Source organism: Ochotona curzoniae, unplaced genomic scaffold, assembly GCF_017591425.1.
Source record: "Ochotona curzoniae isolate NIBS_2020 unplaced genomic scaffold, NIBS_Ocur_1.0 contig_4514, whole genome shotgun sequence".
NCBI classification, from domain to species: domain Eukaryota; kingdom Metazoa; phylum Chordata; class Mammalia; order Lagomorpha; family Ochotonidae; genus Ochotona; species Ochotona curzoniae.
In genome coordinates, this window is record NW_024466312.1 from 3,997,970 (window position 1) to 4,015,906 (window position 17,937).

General features: G+C 43.1%; 1 protein-coding gene across 1 annotated transcript; it reads right to left on the reverse strand.

Annotated features, from left to right (window-relative positions):
- Positions 1–16,390: 16,390 nt before the first annotated feature.
- TNP1 (transition protein 1) lies at positions 16,391–17,060 on the reverse strand. The gene is made up of 2 exons (XM_040986406.1): positions 16,826–17,060; positions 16,391–16,617 (listed from the first exon to the last, which is right to left on the reverse strand). Exons 1-2 carry the CDS (start codon positions 17,037–17,039, stop codon positions 16,589–16,591), a joined length of 243 nt encoding a protein of 80 aa, XP_040842340.1. The 5' UTR covers positions 17,040–17,060; the 3' UTR covers positions 16,391–16,588.
- Positions 17,061–17,937: the final 877 nt, after the last annotated feature.

Consider the following 17,937-nt stretch of genomic DNA (forward strand, 5'->3'; position numbering starts at 1 on the left):
CTCAGAGCCAAAAGGCCTGGGGAAGGCAGACACCTACAATGTGGAGGTTCCACTGTGCTGTTATTTTGTTATACTGTACCTTTGGAGACAATAATCTCCCCTGCAAGAAGGGAAAGCATGAAACCCCAGGAAGAAGCAATCATTGCACTTATTAGCAAATACCTGAACACTTATGTAAAAATTTCTTCCTTCATGGTTGCCCATTTGCTTGGTAGCACGATAGAAGGAGCAAGGGATTTGCTTCAGAATTGGACACCCTGAATCTGGTGATCAGCAGTGACCATAGACATTCGCAATGTAGCCTCCATCACTTCATCTGATCACCAGGACAATGGCACCAGCCTTGCAGGGCTCATCAATGAAACACAATGCAAAGAAAAGTTAATGCTTTCTTACAGAATGACTGACTTAATGCACAAAAACAGGCCTATTGAAGAGTCCAACAAGAACCTGTGTGCTCATGGAGCCCTGTAAACATGAAAGGAATGTACACAGTAGCCAAGGTGATGTGGCAGAAAATAGAAATAAGTGGTCCAACTAGGGAGAAAGAGCAATCAAAGTACTTATTATTTTCCAATTGTGTGATGGAGTATGGCATGCTTGGCTTGGAGACAAAATACCACAGCCTGAGGGGTTTAAACCTTAGAAGTTTATTGTCTCACTGTTCTGGAGGCTACAAGTCCAAAATCAAGTGGCCAAGAACTTTGATTTCTTTTTGACTTGTGTGTATCTTTTGCTGCATCTTCCCGCACTTGCCCCTATGTATGCCTGTGTGTCCCTATGACCCCTCTGATGTCCCCTGTGTATCTAACTTTTCTCTCCTTAGGGGAATATCAGTCAGGTTGGATTACAGCCTACCCCTATATCCTCATCTTCACTTACTCACCCTTTTAAGACCTTATCTCCAAATGCAGTCAGACTCCACAGGTGCTGAGGTGAAGACATCAGCATGTGACTTTTGGGGCAATGCAGTTTAGCCAATAGCAGAGGAATTTGTGATAATGCCCGTGATTGGACTGAACATCTCTTACTGGACTTGTAAGAGACAGGTGAAATAGTAGCCAGGTGCAAAGTGAATTCACACACACACACACAAAGAGTTTTCCTGTGTCTTAGAAATGACCCACTGAAAAATGCCAACAAGCTAGCCTTCACAATAACCACCATCCCTGACCTGTAGGAGTATTTCCACAAACAAAGCATGTCTTGTGACTCAGGTATTCACTGAGAATGCAACTCCCAGTTACAGCATCATGAAAAAAGATGTAGTCCTGCATCCTCAGAGCACTCAGCATGGGGAGTGCAAGGTGCAGATCACGATGCTGATGGATGAGGTGTAAGTGCCCACCGCTGCTTGGAGTCCTCACAGCTTTCTCAGCTAGGACACATGTCCTCAGGATCTCTTAGCTCAGTCTTTTCTGCTCCAACATGGGAAAGTGCTAATGCAAGGAATATTACTCCCTACCCCCCTCACACACACTCAGAGAACTTTTCCTTCTGCCAACCACCTCCAGAGTACAGAACACAGCCCATTGATATCATTAAAAGCCCCATTTGGGCAATTTCCTCAGAACAAAGACTCTCTATGCTAAAGAACTGTTGATGTTTCCATTTCTTGCCAGTTAGAAACAGCTTACAGCTTGAAGATATTTTTTTTTAAAAATTATAGAAGTAGTATGTAATAAATTTCAAGCAATATAGATAAATCAAAACTATCCTTTGTTCAACACTCAATTTTGCTCTTCTCCCAGAGGTGACCTCGGTCAAAAGATTGATGTAAAGTTTTTAGCAATATACAAAATTAAGTGTGTGTGTGTGTGTGTGTGTGTGTGTGTGTTTACAAGTGTGTGCTTACACACACACTCACAATCTTCATAAGGTTCATGGAAAATAGGTAAAAAAAAGCCATACATGGGTTTCAAAAGTTTTGTGCTAAAATGAACTTGTAAAACTTCTGTTTTTCATGAACTTTTGAAGTATCCTCATACATTTACATGCGTACATTTGTATATGCGTATATGTTGACAAACACATCTTATTTTTAAATACAAAAGTTTGTCTTATTGATTTAAAGGGATTGTGCTGTGTGTGTTGTTTTATTTGATTTTTCATCCTGTCTAATAATATGACTTGGAAATCAATCCATACCAGTATATCTCTATGTGTATCTATGTATATATTATACACATATCTACATTAAAACTGCTTTCCTAGGATTTATATTTAGGTATATAATTTGAAAGGCAGAGTCACAGAGAGAAAGAAAGACAGAGAGATCTTCCATCCACTAGTTCACACCCAAATGCCGCAGTAGCTTGAGGTTAGCCAATTTGAAGCTCACACCCAGGAACTTCTTCCAGGTTTCCACACTGGTGTAAGTGCACATTGTGCCATTTTTCTGCTGTTTCTCTAGGTTATAAGCAGGGAACTGCATCAGAAGTGGAGCAGGCAGGACAGGAACTGGCAACCATATGGGGTGATTGGCACTGCAGATGGAGGTTTAGCCTACTTGGTTATGTCACAGGCCCTATAACTGTTTTTTAGTGTATTTTAAAGACGAAGGGGGTGGGTAGAGAGATTATCACCAATTGAGCAGTTCAACTCAAGCTGGGTGTCCCCACCAGGTTGACAGTGACCCAACTCTGAGTGATGACTTGCAGCCACTAAGGGTTTGATTTGCAGGAAACAGAACCAGAACTGGAACCCAGGAACTCTGATGTGGGATGAGGGCATCTCAACTGGCTTCTTAACCATGACATCGCCTGCTATGCAGGATGTCACAGTGTAGACAGAACTCACTGTGTTTGACCAGTTTCCTGGGGGGGAAGTCTACATTAAACTTTATTGCCTGTCTAGTTTTCACTAGTTAAGTAGCTGTAGGTTAAGAGGGTTGTTAACTTTTTAAACAAAAATATTTATTTACTTGGCAGACATAAAGAGAGATGGATGGAGAAAGAGAGAGAACAAGGACACTTCTGTCTTTTAGTTCACTCTCCAAGTGCTTGTGGTGGCTGGGTCCGGACTGCGGCCAGAGCAGGGGGCCAGGAGCACAATCTGTGTTTTTTCTGTGGTTGATAGAAATGCTATTACAGACAACAACACCGACTCTTAGGGTCTGCATTGATAGAAACTTGGAATCGGGAGTTGGGATATGGGAAATGAGCACCGTAACCATCAGCTAAATGGCAGTTCTTGGATCTTGCTGTCTTCGAATGCTGCTATGACTATCACTCAGTGGTTCTTGTGGTGATTGCAAGAATTTTGCTATAACAGATACTGCCTTAATCAGTTTGTGCTTGCTGTAATCAAATGCCTAAGACTGGATCAAGCTAGCAGTTTTTTTTCTCACAGTTATGAAAGTGGGATGTCTAAGAAAGACTCCCAGCAGCCTCAGTGTCTGGGGGAGGACTGTCTATGATTTCAAGGCGTTTCGCAGAGTTAGGCATCCTCTGGAGAGGCAGGTACAATGTTCTTGCATAGCAGAAGGCAGAAACACAGAAAGTGACCTGCTGCATTATCAGCACTAATCCATAAGCTCTCAGGACTTAATCATGTCATGAAGGCTCCATCTCTTAAGTCTGTTGCCTTAGGGACCAAGTTTCAATGCAAATTTTGGAAGGACACAAGCATTCAAACCATAGTGGATGCCAGGAGGTCAAATATCTGGATCCTAGGGTGGGCTCATTTACTTTACAAAATTATTGAAATGCAGTCTTCATAGCACAAAATGAACGTTAGTGTACAGATAAACAAATTTTTGTTTTGTCTACTGAGCACACTCAAATTAAGAACAAAACATTCCTAACACCCCAAGGGGTCTCACTAACCTCCATTTCTCTTCTCCTTTTCATGACATGACTTTTTGATATAAAATAATCATGTATTAAATAACCTTGCCTTTCAATTCCATTTTCTCATGAGCTTTTTTGAGGTCCCCTCAGAAACAAAGCAAAAGGCAGTGCCCAGCTGGACGAACCTCGCAGACTGGGAATTACACAAGAATGGAACTTTGGTTGTGAAATGTTGCTTGGCTCTGACTCAGTCAGTGGGGGTTGGGGTGTGAGTGGGGGGCATTGGAGCCATAGGTACTGCTTCCCTAGCACCATCCTCTGCTGAAGTTCTGCTTTTGTTTTAACTAAGTTTTTGTGAAGTTCAGAGTTTTCAGGTTTCTGAAATCTTTATTTCCCTAACCTTTCTACATCCCTATGTCACTTCCACTCTAAATTTCTAATTTAAATGTAACAGACTGGCCTAATGGGACTGCCTCCCAATGGGAGATTTATGTGCTCACTTGTCAACAGTGTCACCTTGGTCTCGCTCCCTCCATGCAATGTGTATTTGTTGGCAAACTCTTCTATGCTAGGCATTCTATGTGGGGTTCGAATTCAGTGGAGTAACAGCATACCATATTACCTATCATTGTGGAAATATCCAGGCCCAGAGCACCTGTTTGGGTTCATGGAACCCTCCCTTATCATCTTTAACCTAACCATGACTCTGAGAGTTAGGGTAATGATTAGGTTGTAGAATAGGAGAGTGTGGGAGCTCGTGGTGTGCAAATAGAGGGATTGAGTACAACACTTTGCATCTTTCAAGTACTTTAACACAACCTCAGTGAAGAACTGCCCCCTTGGTGTTGATGCCCTGCTTACCTTATACTGTTATCTTACCTGGAGTATGGAAGCCTTGTTAGGGTCACTCTTTCAACACAACTACCAACAGTTGACATACTGGCCTTACATACTGTAGGCGTTTATGGAACACCTGCAGCCATCCCAGGTAGAGTGGGAAGCTATAGTCTGGGTACAAAGTACATAGCCCTTGCTGATTTACTCTGTGTGTGTGGCAGGGGTGCATGAGGGGGCGGTGGATCCTGTAACAAACAGTGTATATGACAAAATGCCTTTGATTGCTTTCAGGGAAATTATGAGTCTTAGGGCCATGAGACCATACCCCTGCAGCTCTAACACAATCTCGTTCGAGGGACCTGAGAACTTCCAGAAGGGCCAGCACAATGAGCCAGAAACCGAGAGGCCCTGAAGCTCATTCATTTCTGTCTCAGCTTTTTAGGAAAGCTGCTTAGAACTGTGTTTGGAAATAATCAGAGGAACATCAAAGACAGAGGTGATAGGGAGACGCAAGAAATCTCTGTCCGGAGGGAAGAGCTTCCCCTTGGTCTTTCACTTAATTACCTTCCAGTTGAAACCATGGGAAGTCAAGTAGACCTAGCAAGACAAGGCATTCTGTGCAGTCAGTGCTGTGTGCAGGGAGATGCAGGAGAAGGACCCACGGCACTTTGTGAAACCCCATGACATTTCAACTGCATGCCTTTTAACTGGAGAAACTACAGGATGGAAAATGGGCTCCCCTTCAAGCCCACATATCTTAAAATGTGGAATTTAATTAAAGTGAAAGGTAAACTAAATCAGTAAAAACTCTCTTTTTCTAAGTCTTTGCTCTTTGCTCATACCTGTCCACCCTCCGGCCTTTGCAACACACCAGCCTGGGCATCAAGCCAGCCTTTCTTAGATGCAATTGAGGTTGCCAGATCACCCCGCCCATCCCTGCTCCCCCAGCCAGAGGCCCCACCCTCCCCTCACCTGAGAGATACAAAGGGCTTCTGTGGTTCAAGTGAGGATTCACAATCCTTCCCTTTCTTTAGCAACACACAGGGTGGCCCTGGGGCACATCTCTTGGTGGTAACGCTTGTCCAGCTTGCCATGTAGTAAAGCCGTGTGGGGGCTTCATGCTTCAGGGCCTGGGGCAACCCTCTAGACTTTCGCTTATTTAGCCCTACCATAGATAATGTTGTAGAAAACTCAGGGGTCTTTTGTTCCAGTTCAAGTTGAAAGAACTATGGGGCTCTTTAGAGGAACCAATATTTATAAAGTATGCACGCTGCACCAGCTCTAAGTATTGTGAGCTGTCTTGCACGTGGATTCGGTATAAATCCTCTTACTGGTTCTAGAAGGAAGTGCTCTTAGTCCTAGTTCACAGAGCAAGGTGCAGAACTTAGAGAAGCTGGGTGAACTGTTTAGGATTCCATAAGTGTTAACTGACTGTGACAAGGTCTGGTTCTAGAACAGGCTGATGTTAACATCTTGGAACCTTTGTAGTCTGTTGCTTAGGACGAGAATCAACTGGCCTGGCCTCTGCTAGGTCAAGAGATGGGAACTCTCATCTACTTCACCTCACGCCCAAGCATCTTCTATCTGCTATGGAAGCATCTGTTCACCTTGTACACGATTTACTTCTTGTTATAAAAGAGATCAGTGCAGCAAGACTAGTGTTAAAAATATGTTTAAAAATTAAAAACTTGATTTTATTTGAAAAGTAGTCACTCACAGATCTTCCACCTGCAGGCCCACTCCCCAGATTCCTGCTATAGCTTGGGCTGGGTCAGCAAGATGCTGGAATTCAGTGTGAGTCTCTCATGTAGGTGACCAGTTCCCAAGTGCTTGAGCCACTGCCATTGCCTTGCACAAAGCAAGTGGATAGCAACCTGTATTGGGAAGAAGAGCCAAAGCTTGAACCAGATGTTCCAAGAAGGGGTTTGGGTTTCCCGAGTAGCAGCTTAACAACTGCTCCAAATGTCTGCCACAGAGTTTAGTTTTGCCTCCCTCCTTACCTGAGACATCATAAGTGTGTCTATATAAACTCTAGGCTTCAAATCCCTACTTATGAAACAAAGATACACAGCCTAGTTAAGCACACAGACTTGGAACAGATAGTCTCGTTCAAAATCTCAGCTCACTGCTCACTAGCTGTGGGCCTTTGGACAAACTGCATGATGTCTGTGGTCTTCATTTCCTCATCTCTAAGAAATCACAATAGCATTTTGTTCATGGAATTACGGTCAAAGTATAAGTGGTTCATAGACACGAGGCTTCAGGAGAGTGTCTGAAGTTACCTGCATTGCTGTTACTATTCCTCCATAGGAAATTTTTATCATTTTCAAATAAACTCATGAAAATAACATCATCGGTATTAATTAATTGATATTACTTGTTTTTTTATTACTATTATCATTTTATGATACAGTTCCATGGGCCCTGGGATTTCTCCTACCCCATCCCCAAGTCCCACCCCCCACTGAGTTCCCCTATATTGTTACTATAGTATAGTTCTTCATAAACAGTCATATGTCCATCATTGTGGACATGGACAATGGCAGAGAGTGCAGCATCCTATTGTCAAGATGTAGTAAACAGTTTCAGTGGGAGTCCATCTTTGATCTGGAAGTCGAAATGCGTATTGCATTGAATCCTCACATGTAGATATGATAGTCTCCATTACACAGTTACTATACATCCCCTTAAATGAAAAAACCACAAAACAAAATACACAACAGGAAAAAAAAAGAAATTAACAACACCATGAAATTAAATAACATGCTACTGAATGACTAATGTGACGCTGAAGAAATGAAAATCAAGAAGTCAGTGAAGAATTTAATGAGAAAGTGTTTTGAAGAGATGAAATTAACAAAAAACCCATAATCCATGAGGTATAGTTTCTGCTGATTTTTGTTGGCGAAATGTGTCTCCTGTAGGCAACAAATAGATGGGTTTTTTAATCCAGTCTACTTATCTATGATGTTTGATTGATGAGCTTAAGCAATTTACATTCAGGGTTAATACAAACAGGTGGTAATTTGGTCTTGTCATTTTATCAATGGGTTATTCATTGGTTTAGTCTTCTGTTGCTATTTTACTGGGATGTTCTTCAGATTTGCCTTTGATTTTGGTGGGTGCTATTCCTCTTTGTCAAGAGAACATCTTGAAGTAAGAAGTATCATTTGTAAGGCAGGTTTGGAAGAGGAATTATATTCTTTTCACTTTTCTTTACCGTGGAAGAATTTTATTTCATTTTCAAAGACAAAGGAAATGTTATGCTGGGTCAACGATTTTTTGCTTTTAGAATCTGAAATATGTTGCTCCATTCTCTTCTGGCCTGTGGTTTCCTGTGAATTTAATTAGCACTCCTTTATGTATCAGTTGATTTTTTTTCACATGCACATTTAAGGATCTTTTCCTCATGCTCAACTGAAGAGAGCTTGATTATTATGTTTCACGGTGAAGATCGCTTTTGGTCAACTCTGTTGGGAGTTCTGTGCCCCTCCTCAATGCTGTTTCGTAATTCTTTCTCTAGATTAGGGAAATTTTCCCTTATTATTTCACTGAATACACCTTTAATCCTAGCTTCTCTCTGCATCTTCTGGGATTCCCATAACTCTTACATTTGGCCTTTTAATAGTGTCTTTCAGTTCTTAAATACTTTTTTTTTTTTTAGCTTGATCCAGCTCTGCTTCCAGCTTTTTGTTTGCTTCCCTCAGATGACAGGAAATATCTTCCAATTCTGAGATTCTTTCTTCTGCTTGCTTCATTCTATTTTGGAGAATCTCCACTGTACTTTTAATTTGCTCCACTGTATTAATTTCTGATAAATCAGCTCTCATTTGATTCATTTCCAGTTTGACATATTCTTTCGATTCCTTCAACACCTTTATTGCGTGCTTCTCATTGTTGATAAGAAGCTTTATAACAAGTGTTTTGAATTCTGTATCCCCCATTTTCTTGATGTCTTCCTCAGTTAACTCTCAGGTTGGCATAGGGTTTTGCTCCTTTGCAGGGGAGTTTTCAGTAATATTGATTATGCCTCTGTCTCTTTTTTTGCTCTTGGTCATTGTACTGTTGGTTAGCAGATTCTTCTTCTTGGTGCAGGTTTCTAAGGTGTGTCACCCACATGTCTACAATTAAATTTTACTTATTGCAGTTGGTATACAACTCTTTATTTGTGGTTACTTGTGCCACTCTCTCAGTGAGTTCCAGGTATGGTCTCCATAGCCCCAGTTTCTAGAAGGCTCCTGTAACTCCGTGCTGAGGCTGCACCATTTTCTGTGCAACCCTTTTCCCACTTCCAGTTTGAGCAGTTCCCAGGAATAGGGAGACACCATGTGTCCTATGTAGCTAGGTTGTTGGTACTGATCTTGCTGGAACCTGTTGGCAGTTAGGTCTAAAGCCCACATGGACTTATTTTGACTTGTATGATGCCAAAGTCAGTATTATTTTCCCTGTGTAAACTGCAATGCACTGAGCTCAGTGAGTTCACTCCCAGCTGAGTGTATGTGCAGTGCTGTCCCATAACCTTTGCCTCTCTGCACAAAATGGTGTCCGGTTTGGCTCTGGAGGTTGACTGGACTGTGAAATACAACCTGTTCTCTCACTCCTCGACTGGGACCTGCCAATCTGTCTATGCTCCTGGTCAAATCAAACAGCCCAGCAGGATGGGAAGTTCTTTGTCTGGGTCTACCTCCTGAGCTGCTGGTGTACTTCCCACCTCCTGAGCTGCTGGTGCACTACCCTTCCCACTTGGTTGCTGCTGGAGTTTCAGCTGCCAGTGGAGTTCAGATTGCTGATCGCTGAATGCTGCTGGGGTATCAGCCACTGCAACACCACACCATTGTGTCTGCTGTTTTCCTTTGTCTGTCAGCCTTCAGGTGCCCCTGTGCTGTTGTTCTGTCCTCTACTATTTCCTGGAATGTTCCCTCTCTGCTTCACACTGGCTAATGTTTTCCGTCTGCTTAAACGTTCATCATTAGAATTTAAAGCTTGGTGCTACCACTTGATTTTCTTCTTTCTTTTTGTTTGTGTGTGTTAACAGGTAGAGTAGGTTGTGAGTAAGTTGTGACAATAATTAGATGATAAGATATATTACTTCTATCTGTGACACATAACATTTTTCTGAGACAGCAAAAATAACATATTAAAATGTTTGTAGTACTCATATTGTGTAAACATATTCATAATTCCATCAATGTCATTAGCAACTTATATGTCTTGGTAGGAAATAAACAAATATCCAATTGTGGGCAACTGACCACCCAGACACCTAAATAATATAGTAATTTTGGTGCACTGAAAACAGGGTGGCCATGAGAATAAGAACAATACAGTGAAACACAGTATACACCCACAAATTTCTAGACTTAGTGGATTAAATTAATCAAGAAGTGTGTGTGTGTGTGTGTGTGTGTGTGTGATGAGTTAGGAAGGGGAGGGTAATGAAGGAACACTGCTCATTGCTGGCTCTGCACAGAGGCTGGCTGACTTAGTTTGAAAGTGTGAGAGATGAGGAGTTCCTGAGATATGAAATCCCAGGGGGCTCTACCCAGTCTGTGCATCAGAATCACATGGATAATTAAAAATTGTAGTAGCCACATTTTACAAAGAAACATGTCAAGTACTTCAATTTTTTAAAACCTGATGTCCCCAAATATAATAGTAACATAAAATCAGTGGGAAAAGTCATCAGTGAGATATTTTATGTTCTGCTTTCCATATCAAGAATCTGAAAATTGGTACACACACACACACACACACACACACACACACACACACGACAGGACAGTGAGGGCACATCTCAGTTCAAAGTTGTGATATTTTGAAGTACACGTGGTAAATGGTTATGACAAAACTAAGCCCCAGTGGGATTCAATCTACTGAATTGGCCAAAGCTTGTCTTAATTCAAGAATGAGGGGCAAGAAAAAAGGACTTGGGCTTGTAAGGAGTTAGATGGTGAAGACGGGGCCCCCTGAGGTCCACCAGGCTGATACGGTGTCCCTCTTGTTCTAGATTTCATGGATATCACAGTCTCCATCTTGGAATCTTTCAGAGTCTACAACTCACAAGCACATCTACATTTTCCAAAGTGTGAATACCGAGCCACAGCACAGCTCGGTGAATCCTCTCTATTCCATCTACTGCTTATACTTCTGGCATGATCAAAATCTCATACATGAGGAGGAGTGGAGGAGAGACCTAAGCCAGCTTCTGGTACCGGTGGTGAAAGTAAAATATATCTTATGCTGTGATAGACGATTTACAGGAAGGACTGCGTGCAACAGGGCCATTCCAAGGTCAAGAAAAGGCTGTGTGTGCTTAAAACTGCTGATCCACCATGGGCGGCTGGTTTTCTGGAACCTTGTCCATTGCTGCACTTAGGCTCTGTATCTAGTAGAATACCAGCAACCTGGCTGACCAGCACATACCTCCCTTTCTTGGGTAATAATCTGTTTCCTTTCAGGATCAACTCTGTTCCAGAGCAACACAAGCTTGATCATAATTCACATTTTCTCAGGACTCTGAATTTTTGGGGAGTGATGTAAAGATGGGACTGAAGTCATTTCAATCAAAAGAGAGTAACCCTTTGCTATCCACCTACCTGCCTGACTCCCATTGTGAGGCCCATTGTCTAGCTTTTCTTTCTGTCCCCCGAGCTCTCGCTCATCTTTCTAATGGATTGTTTCTGCCCTCCTAGGTTAACTGTAACCTGTCACTTTTGGTCTCAACAAAATGTAAACAGATGTACATTTTGAGCAGTAAGTGGTGGAGTCAGATGCCACTCATGGTCTGCAGAGTAGGAGAGCAAGTGGAAAAGGAAAAGGGCAAGGATTAGTAGTCAAGCCGGAAGTCCTCTTCCAAACCTCCAGCTCTGGCTATGAAGGGAGAAGCCTCACTGTGGGCAGAACACATTCTCATCTCCCCTCTCCCTTCTTTGACTGTGGTTTTCCACGGAAGCTCAGTTCCCAATGTACTAAATACTCTGGGCTGCCTTGAGGTCAGAAGCAGCAGAGAAAGCCTTGGGCCTGGCCAGCCCTTTGCCCACCCTTGATACTGCTTTGTCTTTCTAGAGATGAAATCAGAGACGACTGTTTCTTTACTCTCACCCTTTACACTGGCAGTACCTTTTATTTGTTAACTAGAAGAGATCTTTGGTGCTCATCTCCTCTTTCATTTCTTGAATGTCAGCTGAAGGTGATGAGCTTCTCCTTTGCACATCATGTGGTCCCTGGGCCAGCAACATGTGTACTACCCAAGAGCTTCTCAGAAACACAGTCTGGACATCCCTGGACCCTTGAAATCAGAATCTGCAGCTCAGCCTCTGGTCTTGCTCTGTGTAGCAGACTTTCAGAAGCTATGTTGGATACCCAGTGTGGCAGTGTTCTCTGAAGAAAACAGTCATCCCAGTAAGAAAGGGCACTTCCTCACCCAATGAGAAAAGGCTTAGTCTCAGCTTTCTAGGATAACCCATGCCCATTGTGAGAGTTTGACTCTTTAAGCCTTGTTGATTAAATCCTGAGGACTTCCTATGTGATTAGAGAGATATTTGCTGTTTGCTAGTGGGGAAAAGAATAGATTGCATCCTAATTAGTAAATTTATTAATCCCCTTTAGTCTCTTTTCATCAAGCATCCATATTCATTTTTTACAATGTATTAATTGGTGAATTTATTGGTTTGTTCTCCAAAAAAAGAGATAGAGAGTTATGTCTTTGTACATATGTTTCTCAGATGACATTGCCCAGTTGGAGATACATGCTCAACCACAGTCCCCTGATTGTATTGGTGAGGAAAGCAGGCCCTAGGGAAATATGCCCTGCTCTTCTCTGAGCCTGGCTGAGGGAAAATGGTCCAAAGAGGGGAAAAGGTATCAAGTCACAATGGAAGGCTGGACCTCGCTCCCTGTAGAGCAAGTTGGCACTGCCCAGGAGACTGTGCATATGTGTGGGTGAGACACAGTCATGTTGTAGAGCACTTTGAAACTAAGGTCTAAGAGGCAGGATCATAAGTTGATATGAGATTCAGATACCTAAAATGTTGTGAGAGCGAACATGCGAAAAAGACAGTGAAAGTTTATGTTGTTTTTAAGTTTCTGTAAGTGCTTATCATAAACTGTAGGTCCGAAGTAAGCTGCATTCTCTCTCTTGCTTGCTTATTTAATGCTCACTCTTGTTCTCAGCATTTTAAGTATCTGAATCTGTCTGTTTCATCCTATACCATGCTGGCTATCTTGAATGCCTCATTTCCTTCTGCCTAAGTTTAGACTTGAGGAAAACTAACCTTGAGTTGGGACATGGAGAGAGATGAGAGGGTCCAGTTGCAGCAAAAGCAGTGTGCAAAGGCATTCAGGAGTTGGTGCTGATGGAATCAAGGCAAGAATTCAGTTCTGGACCCTTTATCTTGCACCAGGATACAGCGAAAAGTGGCCAACTATGCTACTTCTAGGATCCTTAACAGACAGAGATGACAGGAATGGCTCACCTGAAGGAGATATCTCCTATTTGGACTAAGGAAAGTTTGGGGAGGGAGAGAGAGGCTCAGTGGGGCCAAATGTGGGGCCAGATTTGGCTCTGTCAAGCCAAAAGTGTCAGCTTTCTACCACTCCTCTGATGATCTGGACCACACTGGGATCCTGGGCTTGGTGTGCCTAGAGGGCAGGAAGGAAGACTCTAGCTCTCTTTGGTCTCTTATCCCCAGGAAAGGTCTTAGCAGTGAGTTTTCAGATTGCAAAATCAGTGAGTGAGGCAGAGTTTTCAACTACTACTCTTCTCTGGTCTCAAAGACTGAAACTGCTGGGTAGCCCTGCCAAGTGAGTCCAAGGCCATGTCTGCCTTGCCCAGCCACTCCCAGGGCACACAGAGTCTCCTCCCAGCTGCCATTTCAGGGCCTTCACCTCCCTAACACAGTGCTGAATACTTCTCCTGAACTTCCTGTTTGGCTATGGCTGATCCCTTAATCATCCAGAGAGGGCTGAGAGCTGGAGATAGGAGTGAGCTGTGTGCTCCATAGCTCCTCTGCATCTTCTCCACTCACACAAGGGTTTCCTAGGCGTCCCTACTCCCACAGGACCCTGCGGCCAGTAGAGCGGAGGCCCTGCATCCAAGTTAGTGCACAGGAAGGTCAAGGTGACCCAGAGGGATTTGTGGCCAAGATACTTAGCCTTCTTTAATTTTTCACTTTCCAAAAAGACCAAACAAGTGATGACTTCAGGACATGGCGTTCCAGAGAAACTTGGGAAAAGGAACAAAGTCTTCCATGGTTAAAGAGATGGAGAAAAAGCACCCAAGGGTGAGATCTTCCAGTCTGTTGAAGGAACGTCACCACAGTCAAAAAATCCACAGGTGCAGGGCCTGTGAGGGTTGTAAACAGAGGGACAGAATGAATGTTCTTGGAGGGCAGGGACTAAGTCAACACCAACCTTGGACACGTTCCATCCTGTGGACCTGGCCAGTGTTCTGATTGCAAATGTGCAGCCATTATTCCTTCACAACTGAAGAGCTCAAGGGCTAAGGATCTGCCTTAGCCCTTGCATGCTCCCCACTCCATATGATTAATTCAATGATTCCACTGTTTTGTATTCTAGAAATATAACATCGTGGTAGAACACTGTTGTCCTAAGTTTGGAAAGATGTCACAGAAATGACCTGAAACATGTTCTGCTCAAGCTGAGGGTTAGGGAGTCCTGGATGGGTCACCCAGTTTTAGACCTTTTTGCCTAGCTGCATCCTTCTATTATTCATGCCTTTGGTCTATGACAATGGTAGGAGACAAGTAGGATACTAAAATGGCAAACTTCTAAGAAGAAAGTTTGCCTACAAAGTGATATTAGCCTGCAGAATTGGAGTTTCAGAGCCATCCCCTTACATTCCTGCCCTCCTAATATGGGAGAGGCCACTCCTTCTGTTTTCTGTCACCTGAAATCATGTGCCTGTTAACTTCCATTTTACATCTGCCAATGGGAACATCACCAGAAGACTGGAGAATTACTAAGGCATTTCTTTCCTGTTTCTCAACCTATAGTGGTGGCTGTGATTCTCAGTGGACCCATCCACCATAACTGTTTTGGTTGTGCTTCGACTCCTAATAGGCTCCTTCAGCTATAAAGTTGAAGCTACCAGGGGTAGACTCTAGGCATCTTGTATCCATGTAGGTAGTGCTTTCATTAAAGTCTACTCATGGACCCTTCTGTAAGACCCTTATGGAGCATTGCCTTGATTAGACTGACTTCTGAGTCATAAAAAGGATCCTGTGGGAAGTGATGTCACAGTCTCAGCATGCTTGCCCTTTTGGGTTTTTCTGACCATTAACTTTGCTCTGTGAGGGAAATCATCTACGGACTGAGGTGCACACCGACAGCATTGGAAGGCCCATGGCACACTGTTATAACAGTACATGACATGGCAGTGAACTGTGCAAAAAGAGTGGAAGACCAGGGGGATGGAAGCTGGGAAGAACTCCACTAGTGGAGTAACCTGAATGAACAAGCAGTGAACAAAGGCCTGGGCCAGAGGTGAGGGTGCTCTAACCAATTCTCCTTTCAGGAGGATTGGCACAAACCTGCATCATCCCTGTTTTGTTCACATGCATTGACTTCTCATAAAGATCACACTCCCAAACTGTCTCATTCTGTTGGCCTAGAACCCCAATCTACAAGCAGAAGTTAGGAAGAAGTTACAGAAGCAGCAGCAAGTACTAACAACAGTTTTGGTTTATGAACTTATTGTATGGATGTTGTGTGATGTAAGGAGATTTCAGGCAAACCAACTGTCAGAAGACATCCCACCAGGGTGAGAGCTGGCAATTTCCAAAGGAATTTACGGAACTGCTAATCTGCCTAAAGAGCTAGGAGTAATATTTGTCTTTTTTAGGCTAATTTGAATTTAGAGGAACCAGGACAAACCAAATATATCAGAAATACCAGAGTAGTGTCCCCTTCTCTTCTGTTAATTGGTCTCGTGTCTCACCATCTTTCCCTGCCACTGTTGGAAACTTCCTGTAGAATGATCTTCTCACTCCTTCCTGATGTCATTTCCTGATTGTGTCTCTAGAATCCATGGGCGTGGCTGTTGCATATACAAGTTCTGAAAGAGTTCAGGAAAAATTACCCTTTCTGAGTGGAAGCTGAGAAGTGGTTTTAGATCCCTGGCCAGAGGCACTGTAAACCATATCCCAACCCAAGGTCAAGGTAAATTAAGCATTAGGACTTTTTGAGTAGACTATAGAACTAAGGATAGTTGTTTTGTGCCAGTAAGGTCCATCAGTATTGAGACTGTCTTCAGATACACTTGACCAAGGTTTGCTGTGGCTTGAATCTCTAATGACTAGTCATCTCCATCTGAAAATGTAGCTACCACTACTAAGAATGCCTTATAGAGATCTAGGCCTTTTTTTGCTTTAACTCTGTCCCAAAGATGACCTCATTAAGAGCTCCTACTGAATGTTCTCTTTGGATCAAGGCTTCAGTTTTGTGTCTCTCCTTATGCTATAAGTCCCTTGACAAAAGTAGCTTGTGTCCCTTGGCTCGTATTTGGCTTTCAAATGAACTCATTTCTCCCTATACTCCCTTTTCCATATTGGGGAGGGAGACCATGCCTTGGGAAAAAGACCTAAATATGGTGATGGTGCAGACACAGCAGGGCCACCAAGGGAAGTTGTAAGGACAATTTGATACTTTCCAAGTCATGTTAAATGGTTTCCTTCAGGCCAATTCCTCTCTCAGAAACCCAAGTTTTTCCAACCAAAAAAATCAAAGGAAACTTTTCAGTTTTCAAAATTTTATTGAGTTCTTGGGGAGAAACAGCCAACATATACATTCCTCATTTCGTCACGATTGTCATTTTATCCACACTCCATAGGCTCTTCTTTGGCTTTGATCTAACTTCCGGCCTCATTGGCAGTTCCCCTTCTGTTGTCACATCGCTGCCTGGTGCTGTTTGGAGCCCACCAGGACAGAGCCCGCTGGCAAATTCACAAGTGGGAGCGGTAATTGCGATTGGCTGTGGGGGAAGGATAGGTTTGCAATACAACACCCATTAGAAAACAGCCATGAAAATACCTACCCAAGGAGGAACTGACTCAGTGGAAACACCCTCAGAGATTTTAGGGTTATCTGAGGGTTGCCCCCAGAAACAAGAGCCTAGGAACATCCCCTATAGTTTTAATGAAATTAAAAATAGTGTATTTTTCTACTACTCCCTCACTCACCATCATCGCTCCGTTTCCTACTCTTCAGGCTGCCCTTCCGATATTTTCTTTTGCTGCCACCTCTCTTGACTCCCTTGTGCGGAGAGCGGGTCTTGCCCCTCCTCATGCCATGGCTCTTTAATTTGCGGCTGGTCGACATTGTGATTTCTGCCAAAAATGAGGGGCTTTGCAAGGCCCGGGGGCTGAGAGTGTGGGTATTTAAGGCCTTAGCCATTGTGACTGTGGAGGGGTGTGGCCCAGCAGGTGGGCGGTGCTCTTTTGTGATGTCATCAGCCCTTGCTACACTTGGGTCATATATGTGAAATAAGGTGGTCCCTTTCATGCAGCTCAAATAGGTTGGCATCAGTTTTGAAGTGCCTTCCAGGTTAGGCGAGGCTTTCCAGCCAGGTAGTGTCAAGCAACTGAAAACTGGACCAATGCCAGAACTTAGGGGACTATAAGAGCCCATTAAAATGCCTGTTTCCTGCCTACAAGGAATTTTATACCCGTTGTGTATGGCTACTTGCATATGTGTTTAAGTCTCAAAGTATTTGGAAGCAATAAGCATATAGCTCTGGGAAATCCAACTCAATTTTAGCAAAATAAAATTACTGTTTCTCTTTCATCTCACTTGAGTCTATCTCAACCCTATCGACACTATGGGTTCGATAACTTTTGGTGAGCTGTCCTTTGGTGGTGTCTCTGGCCTCTGTCCACTAGAAGTCAGTAAGAGCTGCCATAGATGTGTGATCACCAAAAAATATGTCCAAACATTTCTGCCTGTCTTTTGGGAACCTGAGGGAGTAGGGCTGGTAGTTGAGGGGAGAAAGCAAAGGTGTCCTGGTTAAGAATCATGGCCTGGCCATATTTTAAAAAGTCACGAAGATCTCTTGATCATGTAGCTTGTAACTTAAACTTAAGGGCCAGGAAAACAATGGTGAATATACAAGTGAGTTCTGTGCTCACAAAACTTCTAAACTTATAGGGAGCCATTTAGTATAAACATCAGTGAGGAATGAGGGTGTCATTTTGCCTGTAGCACAGGCAGAAAGAACCTCTCAACATAATATGGGATGAGGCTGGAAAGAGTCAGAAACCAGATCATTCCTGAGTACATTGGCAAGCCTTGGAAA

Excerpts from the sequence above, each read along its gene's own strand:
- TNP1 (XM_040986406.1), bottom strand. The coding sequence starts at position 17,039 with ATGGCTAAGGCCTTAAATACCCACACTCTCAGCCCCCGGGCCTTGCAA. Across the intron at positions 16,618-16,825 it reads TAGGAAACGGAGCGATGATG|CCAATCGCAATTACCGCTCC; the intron begins GTGAGTGAGGGA and ends CTTCCCCCACAG.